This window comes from Diuraphis noxia, unplaced genomic scaffold (assembly GCF_037042655.1).
Source record: "Diuraphis noxia isolate RWA-SAM2 unplaced genomic scaffold, SU_Dnox_SAM2 contig0001, whole genome shotgun sequence".
Lineage (NCBI taxonomy): Eukaryota > Metazoa > Arthropoda > Insecta > Hemiptera > Aphididae > Diuraphis > Diuraphis noxia.
This window is the reverse complement of record NW_028301711.1, coordinates 90,324,535-90,338,027: the sequence shown is the minus strand read 5'-3', so window position 1 is coordinate 90,338,027 and position 13,493 is coordinate 90,324,535. Positions and strand designations below refer to the sequence as shown.

Genomic DNA, 13,493 nt, shown 5'->3' with positions numbered 1-13,493 from the left:
ATATTTTTCCAAATAATTATTAATTACGATCTACAGTGAACATAACAATGGATGGATGAAACGACGGTCGGATATGGGTTAATGGCCGTATACATTTTTCATCGCCCTCATGAACGTGGTAGTATACGAATGACATGGCGAATGTAAAAAATCGATATTTTCTCAATTAATATTTGTCATGCATTGGGAATTTTGAATACAATTTGGGACCGGAAAACGTTAATTTAATACTCTGACATGACCACGTATTCGAACAGTTCTGAGAAAAGCGTTCATAACGTGTCCCTCCGTCACATTCGACATTTTCGCCAACTATGCAAAATCCGACTACTACGAAATATGAATACCTTCCTATACATAACAAATCGTTATGTCTGCCCCGTTTTTTTTCTGATTCTATTTAAACCTCTGCAGGTCACTGCAGCGCCACCGCCATGACAGATTAAAAAAAAAAAACTATCGATAATCCGAATCGGGCACTGTACATATTATTATGATTATTATTATTTCGGAGACCACCAACATGGTTCGTACATACGCGACACGTTTTCGATTATAATATTTGTAATATCATATTATTATTATTATTATACCCACTCGCATTGCATGATGCCACCGAATGACGCGCCGTTACACACTATTTTAAATCAAACAAACCTATCGTGGTCCATATTGTTATATACCTATGTATAAAGACTACATTATAATGGTCGAAACGACTGTTTATAGCCGAGAGTAGATTATATACGTATACGCCTACCGTCGCAACCGACAAACACTTGGAGCTATGTATTTAAAATATATATATACAACACGCATTATACGCGGGAAGGTACACAGAGGACCTATCCATAATGTTGTTCGTTTGACGTCCTCGTAAAAGATAAAGTAGAAAAATAGAGAGAGAGAAATAATAACACTATATATAATACAATGTGTGAGTGTGTTTGTGTGTAACGCACTCAACAGTTTATTCATTATATTACATAATATATATATATATATGTATATAGGCGTATCTAAATACATGTGTGGATATACCGGGTGTGTGGGGCTAAGCTATATAAAGAGTTTATGTATACCACAACCTGGGCACAGGTATGCAGCTGGTATGCTGGGGCGCAGGGGTAGAGGTTACCCGAGGTCAGACGGTCGCGTGTGCGTGAGAGTTTGTGTGTATGTGCGCGCGTGAGAGAGGAAGACAAAACTACTGCTTGTGACTACTCTACGACGACGACGACTATTGCCGCGACACAGCGATATGTGCACGCAGGCCCAAAACAGACAAAACCGTCCAAATGGCAGTACGGCGAGGGCACGTAGAAGTCAAAAACGTATACGCAGAAAACAAATAGGTTTTTTTTTTCACTCTTGTCCGAACATTTGTAGTTTTTATGATAGCTTATACTCGCTGCAACGACAATGGTCGACATACCGTATAGTAGCACGAATCGTCGCCACAAGGACGTACTTTGGGGGATTTGGGCGGCCAAGCCCCAGACTACTAGAAATAATTTATAAAAGCATACCTAAAATTATCTATAAAAGTATGTTTAATTTATACGAACAGTCAAAAATGTTGAAAGTAAACAAAAATATTACTTATTTATTCATTTATTTCCTTCTTATTATAACTTAACATCTGTAAGAATTTAAAAAAAAATCAACCCAATTCTCCGAACAAAAATTGTACACCTTTGTGTCGTAAAGACTACTGCAGAAAACGCAGTAATTGTTTACATTTATTATTTTATTTTAATATAATAATTCTATCCTTTGTACGACGTCTGCGTCATTATTTTTATGTGATTTCGCGTGTATTATAGATATCAAAAACGCATAGGAAATGATGGTGAAAACGATAGTGGACGAAATAACGGAAGCGGTCTGTTGTGTTGAAAAAATTCTGCACATATGCCACTATGAAATAAAAGCGTCATTAAAATTATATCACACTGTAACCGTCGACAATCTAGTTCCTGTGAGTTAAACAAATATTTTTATAAACCGTACGCCACTCTGTATTGTCGTATCGTTATACGTTTCCGTCCCGCTATCGACGAGATTGAAAAATAAAATACACGTTCGACACAACGCTGCCCGTTGTCCCCTCGAGACGAGTTACGCTACGTGATTTGTATAGTTTGCGAAGGCAGTAGGTACACATTATATACCTGCAGCAGATTTCTGGCACGTTTCAATGTTTTCTCATTTCTGACACCATCGGCAAGTATATACGTTTTTATATATATGTAAATCGGTTCGGCGGAAGACTTGACGAAGTGACGACGAGTTGAACATCTTAGATTTTATTTTATATTTTTACATACGCATAATGCAGTTTATGCGATTTCGTTGAAAACGTGATTCGAAAACGATGGTTTGATATAAGCGATTTTCTCAAGAAATTTTGAAATATTGAAGAAAACTCGAACAACAAAAAAATATATATAATATATAATATTACAACGAATAAATCAAGCATAAGACAAAAACTTATTTAAACGGCATTAAATGTGTGCAGTGTCAATGAATATTAATTATTCAGTAACTTTTTTTAAGACTGGATTACAAATGTCAACGTTATATTCGTGTGTGTTTAGATAATAAGCTTCAACATATTGACACTATTTAGCTAGGTGTTGATAGACCGCTGAAATTCTCATTATTTAATCACTGGCTATTAATAATCTATTAATTAAAGATTTAAAAACACAAATGCCATACATTTTATCATTGATAATATGAGTCATATATACATACCAACATAGTACACAAAACCAACAGAAATAGTATAACAGTATTTATTTTTTAAATTTATTTGTACTAATCAGTACTGTTAAATATAATGGTGATATTATGACAATTATTATTTATTATATTAGACGAGTCTACAAATACACGACAGGTAACTATGAATAATGAACAATATATTTTTCATAGACAACAATATGTAGGTATAGGTACACTTTTTGAAGTATTGATCGTGTAAATATACATATTATGCTTGGTACTTGTAGGAAGTGATTGTTTTCAAACAGTTTATTTAGTTTGATCCGGTGTTGAGTAGGTAAATAAATGTACGCCAGTCAAAGTGAGTATATTATTTAAATCATTTATTTTTTATTTTTTTATTGCCGTTAACTATTCGAAAATTGGTAAATGTAAACGAAACGATTTATCACAAAACGGAAAGCAATCTTTCTTCAATATACACTCTAAAAAACAGTGACTAACAAAATCCTTGATATTGTGTTTTCTTACTTAAAAACGGAAATAATTTCGAAGAATAATGATAATTAAAAAAAAAAACGACAAGAAACGACAAACTAAATATATTTTTAAGACACGCTAAAGACTGGTATACTCGGTATAAAGACAGAAATTAATGTGAAGGTGTCTCCAGACGATTTGTTCATTGTCCATAATTTCTTCTAATGTCCTACACTAACGTCTGTAAACACGTTTTTTTTTTAAGTTAATATTTATTATAAACGATTATTTTTTTTTCATTCTATTGCCCACATCCCTTTTTGTTTATCTCTATTTTAGTATTTTTAATAGTCATGAACACTCGAATGGTACGGATACAAGTTCATATATATATATTTAAAAACCAATAATGGTATCGGTATTTAAATTGTATTTCGAGTAATTAACAATTTGAAAAATGTATAATGTGTGGACAGCCGTATTATACGACCAGCAATATATGTACCGAGACCAATTTTAAACACTTCATAACACTCGGCTATTATCTTAATTAATAATAAAAGAAAAAACCGATGATTTTAATTACTGTTGACAGCTAATCTCATATCAGTGGGTCATTATTATTTTATCATCGTGGCGTATAATATACCACATTACTACTATTATATACTAATAATACTACTACTACTACTACTACTACTACTACTACTACAACTACACTATGCTGCTAAACTGACTTATACAAAATGTCCAGTGCCGTTTAATTTGAATATAAACTACAGCGTGTTAACGAAGGAAAAATTACAGCTAAAAGTTATAAATATGGATGTATTTTTACGTCGACGATTGTAATAATTGTGATCATTATTTATTTCATTGTCCATTAATCTTTAAGTAATTCAATGCATTATTACCAAACGGACTAGGAGAGCACGATCAAGGAAATTCAACAAATGTAATTGTTTTACAAAGTTATTATAATATTTTTTAGCAAGACGTATCTGACGCCGGAAACGAGAGTTTAAAAAATAATTTACATTTATTTGAGAAAATATGCATAAAAGAAATTCTTTGTTCTGACGGAAAATAAATATAAAATGCATAATAAATTACTTGTTCCATTGGTTTTATTTTTTTATATTTTTTATCTAAAAATAAAATATTATTTATACTTATATTTTGAATACATATAAAGTAAAACATTGGAGTAAAAAAAAAAACAAATTGACGAACCACGTTCGTAATTATTAATACAGAAAAAAAATCATTTTCCTTTATACAGTTAGTGATTTTAATATTCGTTCGTGTTTTCTCTCACAAAGTAGGTACAATAACATCATTAAGACTTCGAAATGTCAATGTGACGATGGGAAAATTCTTGTCGGTCCAAAAATATTATACATAGACTCTATCGCCTAATCCACTTTAATTACTAATTAGTCATAATGGGGTTCACCATTATCTAGACGATGTATACATCAATGTATACAATATTATTTTGTACTACTAAATAGGAGGTAGACATATCATAAAATCAAATCAACGATCTCCCCGGAGTAGCAGTAAGTACCGTACCATAGAACACCAAATATAATATGTATTTTTATAAAACCGTATTAAAAAAAAAAAAAATACTAAACAAACGTTTCAAATTCCCTAACTTAAACGACGAAATTCTAAAAATGTGTAAGTACGAAGAATTCGTTATAATGGCATATAAGGCCCGGAGGTGGACACCGGAGGTATTTTTTATTTTCAGGAAAAAAAAACACTGCGCTTGCGTATTGTGTCGACCGCGCAACACCATATTGCATAATACAGTATAATGGGTACTGCGCGTATAATATAATATATTATATTATGTACCTTCGTTATAATTCACTATAATATACGATGCTTGCATTTCAGAGTTTGTCCTGGCGCAGTATAAAAAACGGTGCCTGAGTGTAAAAAAAAGAAAAAGAAATGACGGCAACGCGTTTGTGTATTCGCGAAGAATTTTTCCGGATGATCCTTTTTTCGTTTCGATCGGTATCATTCATTCCTATGTTGATACCATTTTTTAAGAGATATGTTCTCGCTGGCAGTTGATATACAATATGCATAACACGGATCCCCGGGAATATTGTTGCGTCTACTATAGTGTGTTCAATTCCGGAGTAACGCACCCAAAGGTGACATGATGGAACGATGAATGACGATGGTATCACACCCGCCGTACAACATAAAGATTTCGCATGCATAATATGTATATATATATATATAATAATAAATTATTCGGATCGCAAAAGAAAACCAAACATAAGCCATGTGTGTGTATAGGTCGGAGGCATTTCTCGCAAGAGCTGTCCGTACCGGCGAGTAGGGATAGCTGGCCATAGAGGAGAAAAAGGGATCGTCATCGTCGATGGTTCGATACTTTTGCCCCATAGCAGCCGACCGATCCCTACCACCATCACTGCGTGCCCAAGTCGGCCCACACACCCCCAACGAGACTCGAGTGTATCGTCCCCGTGGAGAACGTCACGAACAGGCGGCAGACGCTAAAAAACGTGCATGGGAGATCGACAGTGTTATCACCTATATATTATTATTTACATTAGTACCGATCACAACCCCCTCCCCCCCACTCGAACACCTTCGCGCTCGTACACCTGCACTACCCGATCACCCACTATACACCGGTGTTGCGGATGACGCGTAAAATAATAATTATAATATTACATTTTTCTCCACGACCACCATAAGATTATAGTTTACACGTGTATGTGAAAAACGTTGACCAAGACCCACACTGAAACAGTATAATATAATGATGTGTGGTATATTGTTCGAATTGCCAATGTCATTGATAAATTTCAAAATAACCGAACGCCAGACGTGGACCTACCGCCAGGTTTGTCTCGACCGCTGTCCTGTTATCTTACGCGTTAATAACAATATAATATTATAATATCACAAAATATGAGTACCTATAAAATAATATATTATATTAGGTAAAGGTACTATATTTGAGCGGTTATCTGCAGCGGCCTACGGATGACATAGTGTCTAATTACTTTATTAAATTTTATAGTTTTGTTTTATATAGACTAAAATGTTGTCTTGAATTTATTTGTTATTTTTAATTTTATTATCATCACTAATTGTCTACTTAGTTTTCATATTGTGCCAATTCTTATGTAATGTTTTACTTTTGTTAAAGGGCTTTGGCCCGTTGATTTTATATAAATAAATAAATGATCCTCGCTAATAGAAGCGCGAGAGAATGACAAACTATAATACCTATACGGCTATACAGTACAGTTGTAACTTTAAGTGCCTACTAGATAGGTATATATGTATATATACCCAATATGATGATATAGGTTATTGGTTTTATTTTATTACCCGTTTTATTATTTTACCCATCATTTTTGACAACGAAAACTAAATTAAATCTAAGCCGTCTATTAAGATAGTGGTTGGAGGTGTAACTACGTTGCACAATATTAATAGACGATTGTTTGCATGTCGTTTTAACTAGCATGTTTTAAATTTATATAATACAAACTAACTGATTATAAATATTGTTTGAGTGTTAATTAAAAAAAAACATGCAACAATGAGTAGCGTGTATTAGAGAATAAAAGAAAATAAATCGATGATCAAAACTGTATAAATATTATACGTAGATACTTAATGTTTATTGTATTTTGTAGGAAAAAAACCGTTATAACGACAGGCGACAATATTATGTATACGTAGTAAACACACAATAAAATGAATAACTGCTATAATCAATTAATACTAAGACTAAAATTTCTTCAAGACGAATTTATCTAGGCAGCGGATTAATAGATTTTAGACTATGAACTATGAAGGATTTAATCCGGATTTAATCCGGGTTACATTATTTTATACGAATAAAAACACTATCAATGTTATGCAGAATACTTGCAAATTTTTTTAAATCGTTCGCAATGGAAAATATTCACTCGACTTGAGTTATTTTGAAATAGAACTTATTTAATATTTATACGAAATCAATAATCACAGTTGATATTCAACATATAGTATTATGTTTTCAATAAAAGTCATAATTTAATTACAATGATTTATATTATTATCCTAATTGAACAAGCATAAATTAACAATAATGTAAGATAGTGAATAATATACAAGCCTAAAAAGCAAACAAAATCTTTAATCTAAGAAAAAAAACAGAATGAAAACAGCAGTAAAATTTTATAAGCGTTATCGTCTTTAATGAGTATTGACATGTAAATATTATAAATTTGAAAAATAGTCTGCGTTTTCGTAACGTGGCGAACAATCGAATTTCATAGAAACATTAATCGTTTGGTGTATTTCAACAATAATAATAATAATAATAACCGAGAATAAAAAAAAAAACGTAAATAATTAAAAATTTTCAACGAGATAAATGTTCAATATATTATTGGTATAATATAATGTTAACTACCATAATATATTTATATGCATAAATATATTATGCAGGTATTGCAAGACACGTGCATTACGTCTTATGGCAATTTTTTCGGTAAATTTTCTCACGGAACTTCCCGAACATGGGACGTATAAATCACGGTCGTCTTATCAAATGCTATAGATCCATTATGCTTGCCCGGGGTTGGGCGGGGGTACGAGAAGAGGTTACGAGATAAAAATGAAAAAAAAAAGTGGAGAGGAAAAAAAACCTCTCCGTTTGTTTCCCCTGCTCGCGGGTCGGGAGAACTCTTTATACAGCGTTGCAGAGCGCGTCCGGAGGAATCATGAACATTCATCAAATTCCCAAGGTTAACACACACACACACACGGACAAACTCCCTCCGTTCGGACACACGCGGACGGATCGAAACCGGTTACTACTACGGTCGGGGCCCCCGAGAAGAGAATATTATTATCGGTTGGAAAAAAAAAAATAATAAATGTATATAATAATATTAAAATCAGTTTCACTAGGCAGGTAGTTTATTTCTTTATATATTTTTATATCAAAAAATTAAAATAACATTCACTTTTGTCATCCCCATCCCCGCGACCCGCACTCCAAAGGGTGTACACCACATGTCGTTACGCGTGGAGACAAGTGGCTGCAGGGAACGGCGAAAATCGCTGAAACAAAAACTGAACTCGCGGCCCGTCGAAGAGAGAGAAGAAAAAACACGCGTCGTCGTCTGTTGTGGCAGACGTGTGTCTATTGTGTGTGGCCACGGTAACCATGTATTAACATATTATTATTATTGTGTGTCTTGAAAAATATTGTTAAATAATATGATTTATCGAGAAGTTTTTTTTTTAATGTGGCAAATTGGCCGACTCGTGTACACATTTATAAACCGCCTTACAAGTTATTATGTGGACTTCTATTCGCCGCGAATCCAACTGCAGGCAGTCGGCCGATATATCATTCTAACAACCGTATTAAAATTTCTCAGATTTCATTTCGTTTTTTTCACGGGTACAAATCTGGCAAAACGATGACTTACGTCGAGTTCGTTATCATAGCAATAACTCGATAGTCGACAGAAAATTAGCAATAAACGCAAAGTTATCGTTTATTATTATCATTATATTTTCAAGAGGTTTTTAATAACACTAAAAATCGTGTCGCGTTGGACAGCTACCACATATATGTCATTCATCACGATTTGGACGACGACAAAGAAAATAGTATCCATTACGTCATATTCTTGTAGGTATATGTAGTATTTACCTAGAGCCTGCAAGTGGTGCTGTGCGTTCAGAAAAAAAAATATACATAGGTATGTACATATTTAAAGAACGGACAGGATGACTAGAATGCTGTTTTCCAAGTAATGCATTTAGCCACGATAACCACGTTCCGATTAATGACTCGTTTGGTATGGCATTGAACGGAAATAAGAATCAATATTTGGATCTCGGGGTTCCCGAATGAAATTCGAAGAAAAATACTGCCGTTTTGGATTGCCAACTTTCTCGGTATTTAAGAACCGACGACAATAATTGACTACAAGCAAACGTGATATATTCCAGTTAAGAATTTAACGGAGGCGCCCCCGACCACCGAAGTCGACGCCGAAAATTAAGCGCTTCGCCGCGGTAGTCGCACGTTAAAGTCGTCGGGCATCCGTCAATTCAAAATGCTTTTCGACCAATGAAAAATGACCGTCGGATCGAACGACTGGCATTAAAATACACACTCGTGTCACCCTACGACCCACGCCGAGTGCAGTAATTAATAATATCATCAAATAATATATTATTATTATTATTATTATTATTACTTTTAGCGGATTCTCTTTCGTCTATACACACCTACGTTTTATGATTTTACTGGCCGTTTCGACGTGCCCGATATGACGCGGAAATAAATCGACAAAAAAAATCGTTGTAGCCCCCTTGATGGTACCTATTATTATATTTTTATATCCAGGAAACACGGACTATTAGACGCGCCGCCGTCGATGGAACGTGAGCGACGGGAGGAGAGGACCTACCGCCCTGACCCATAGCTCACTACTACTCCTCTCTTCTCGTCAAGTTCAATGTTTCTTTCATCACGGATATTTCCATCACGTCTGTCACTGCTCATTATCGAAACAAGTTTTCGTCCCGCGGGGGGAACCACACACTCACACACACACACATTAAAAATAGGTAGGTAGATAAAAAATTATAATTTTTTTCCTTCTATTACGCGTACCTACTACACACACACACTACTGATGTCGTGTTTCTCACGAGAAACGCGACGAAACAATACGAAATCGACTGGACATTAACACGTCCGAGACGATTAAATAATAACAATAATAATAACAATAACAATACTAATAATACCACAACAAGCGACACAAATTCCAATTAGGTATTGTTATAATATATTAATAATATAAGCGATAATAGGTAATACATAATAATAAATTGACAATAATTCATGGTAAAAAGAGCGATAATATTACATTATATTTAAAAACCGACGGTCCGAAACAACTACAGTGTACCCAGTGCAAAAATACACCTAAATAAATACATCAGTGTTTTTGTCCAAAGTCAATAACAATACATACGTATATTATATATATACTGGGGTACACGCGCGTTCGGTGCGGTCTATTTTGTCGCCGGAGGATGGTTGGCGTACGGTGATGGGTAAGGCTTGAATGTGTGTGTGTGGGGGGGGGGGGGTGAGGGTAGGCAGTCTTAGCGTCAGCCGGTACTCACATTGAGTTCGACGTGTTCCAGTGCACGGTGAACGACTTGGTGCAATCGCTGACGGTGGACAGCAGGACCGTCTCGAAGCATATGAGCAGGACCAGCGTGAGGCACGACGTGATCTTGGTGCACGATACGCCGCGCATGGTCGACGACGTGGGCCGTCGGCCGGCGGCCGCGGACGGCGGCGAGAAGAATCGCAGGCAGCCCGGAAGCCCCGGGAACCCGAACAGGTTGTCGAACAAAACCATGGTTGGGCGGTTGGTGACGCGACGGCGGAGGTCGGTTGGTTAGGCCGGCGGCCGATGTTATACCGCGGTGGTCGGCGCAACAAAAAGTGCTGTCGTCGAGACGACGGCTATACGGACGACCAGGCACGCCGGGCCCGAGAGGTGCTCTCCCCGGTCGATTGTCCCCTGAGCGTGTCTGCGGCGGACGGAATTACTGCACGCGTTACGGCGCTCGGGTGCCGTTAACAGCTCGTCGGCACGGCGGCGGCCGCGACGTGGTCACGTCGGTCGTGCGCGGCTGCGGCGTTGACCCACGGCCGGAGCATAGTGTTTCCCGAAATGTGCAAAATAATAATGTATGTCGTGCGTGCGCGTTTCTCGTCCGATCGGCGGTGGCTGTGCGGGGCGCGAACAGAAACGAGAATCGAACGGACAGATAATATGTTATATCGCGTTATGGAAAACTAGAGGACTTTTTAATTTGCCGAGTGAAAAAATTCTATATGAAAACAAACCAAAAATCTACTAAAAACCAAAGACGATACTACGGCGGACGGACGCGCGAATGTAAAGCGCGGGCACAGACACACAAACGGTACGGCCGACGATACGATACTGACGGCGGTTCGACGAGTGTCGACGGCGAAAACGTTCTCGCGGTGAACGCTGCACGCGCAACGGTCCGGCAACGCCGCGTGCCCAACACGGCGGCGGCGTCCCCTCACCCCCCTCCCCCGCACCAACACCCCGGCCGTCACCGACGCTCCTGCCGCCGACGCTTCTCCCGGCACCCCACGGCACAACGACGATACTCGCGGCGATACCGGCGCTGTCTGACGGCCAACGACCGACGCGCCATCTCCACGACGGCTACGTTTTATCGTTGTGTTGTTGTTATAACGATGTGCCTACACCGCGTCACCGTAGCTGTAGTCCGGAGCATCGCTGGAGTCGAAATAATAATATCGCGTTCAACTTGTGAGTAGCCGAAAGGACGTGACACGAACATTTACGTGAAAAACACCCTTTGTATACACTCGTACCAGCGAGATTTCGTTTACAAGTATGTAATGCTATTACTTCGACAACGGAAAGTTTTGTAATGTTCACCGAATCGAACTCGACGTAATACCTGGTAAACAAATTAGGACCAAATAGGTATTTATGTAGCGGTCAAACTATCCTAACATTAAATTACGTTATGCCGAGAGCAAATTGTGTGACGTGTTTCGTCAAACTTTTCGATAATATTTAATAGATAAGTGCATTATTTTGTCTTGATGTAAAACTCCTGGACCGTTGGTTATCATGACAGAGAGAACATTAATAAGTTGTTACGCAGCACAACTGTGACGTCATAAATTCGATCGTACGATGTCCAACATTTCTGTCCCGACATGCGAGCCGACAATATCGTAGAAAATCTCTGGGCTGCACAGAGCAATGCGACGCGAAAAGATTATATTTTAAATAGAGAACAACAATTAATAGGACGTCAGATCCTCGTGAGAAGTCTTATAATCTCACAAAAATATACATAAACAAAAAATTATAATTTACAAGTACCTATAAGTACAATATGGTTAATCAACGATCGCCAAAATCATTTTTGTGCTGTTATTTTTGATATTTGAGTTAAATAAAATTGATTGAATAATATGTTAAATTTTAAGGTAAAAAAACAATAGTATTAAGATATTTTAATTCTTAGGCAGATTTGATGAGCATGTAATCATGTAGTACTAGTACAATATTACTATAATTATAATATTATGCTCGTAACTCGCTCAAACATTAAATATCGTAATAATCAAATGTTACGAAACCATATAATGTTGGTAACACGCCATCTAAGAGTAAAGTAAGAGTTACTTATTATTACAAATATAATCGAGTCACTTCCGACTCCGATAAGTTATTGAACTTCTACGATTTTCTTATCATGTTAATATTATATTGTATTACCTGAGAAATTTGTTTTCATAATGAATATACCTATTGGGTGCAGTAAGTCAGGGAACAGATTATTATTATTTTTTTTTTGGGTTGATGACTCCAAAACACAGTCATTCCAGTGGTCATTATTTTTCCGAGCAGTTCTTAAAAATGTAAATTCTTACGGACATTTTTTCGAAGTGTATGCTTGCAAGTCATCGCCACCGTCTGTTGTCCGATTGTTCATGTTTAGTGTGTCATTTTTGGCACAAGCCTTTTATTCCACAATAATGTATGGTTCCACAACTTATTATACGTGTTATAACTTATACATTTTGCGAGTCTTGACTGAAGGACCAATAAAGGTGGCATTCTTGGTGGTGATTGGATGTTGGGGTGAAATTGCTACCCTGATATTATTCCAGTGGATAACCACAAAAAATGGTGCGCATAGTGGCAAAAGAAAAATTATTGTTCAAGAGTATACAATTCAATAATATTATGTTTTACATATATCAATGCCAGTTTATCCAATTCGTATTATTACTATATATTTTAAAATTGGTTAATTAAATGTTCAAATATGAATTTGTTTCATTTGTATAAAATAAGTTTAATTTTTTTTAAATTTAAATTTATTAAATTTATATTTGAAATTGTATTATTTTTTATTTAAAATTAATTTAGGCCTGAGCGTTTGACTTGTTTAAGCTAAAATGCCTTTGTGATTTTATTATTAAAATGTGAACCAATGAGCAAATTTTATACTCTTCTACAATATTATAAAATGTAAAATGACTAACGAAGTTCCCATAATTTGAGTGGTTTTCTGAGGTAAATAATAAATCATGCTAAATTTCTGCATATAGGTCTTATATGTATATAGTAAAATTAATCGATATTCTGATCTAC

General features: G+C 36.1%; 1 protein-coding gene across 1 annotated transcript in view; it reads right to left on the bottom strand.

Moving 5' to 3' along the window:
• Ephrin (ephrin) overlaps positions 1-11,271 on the bottom strand; it is a 265,115-nt gene extending 253,844 nt beyond the window's left edge. The window contains exon 1 of the mRNA XM_089216270.1: positions 10,426-11,271. Coding sequence (XP_089072396.1) covers positions 10,426-10,667 — 242 coding nt within the window. The 5' untranslated portion in view covers positions 10,668-11,271. The remainder of the gene's footprint in view (positions 1-10,425) is intronic.
• Between the last annotated feature and the right edge of the window lie 2,222 nt (positions 11,272-13,493).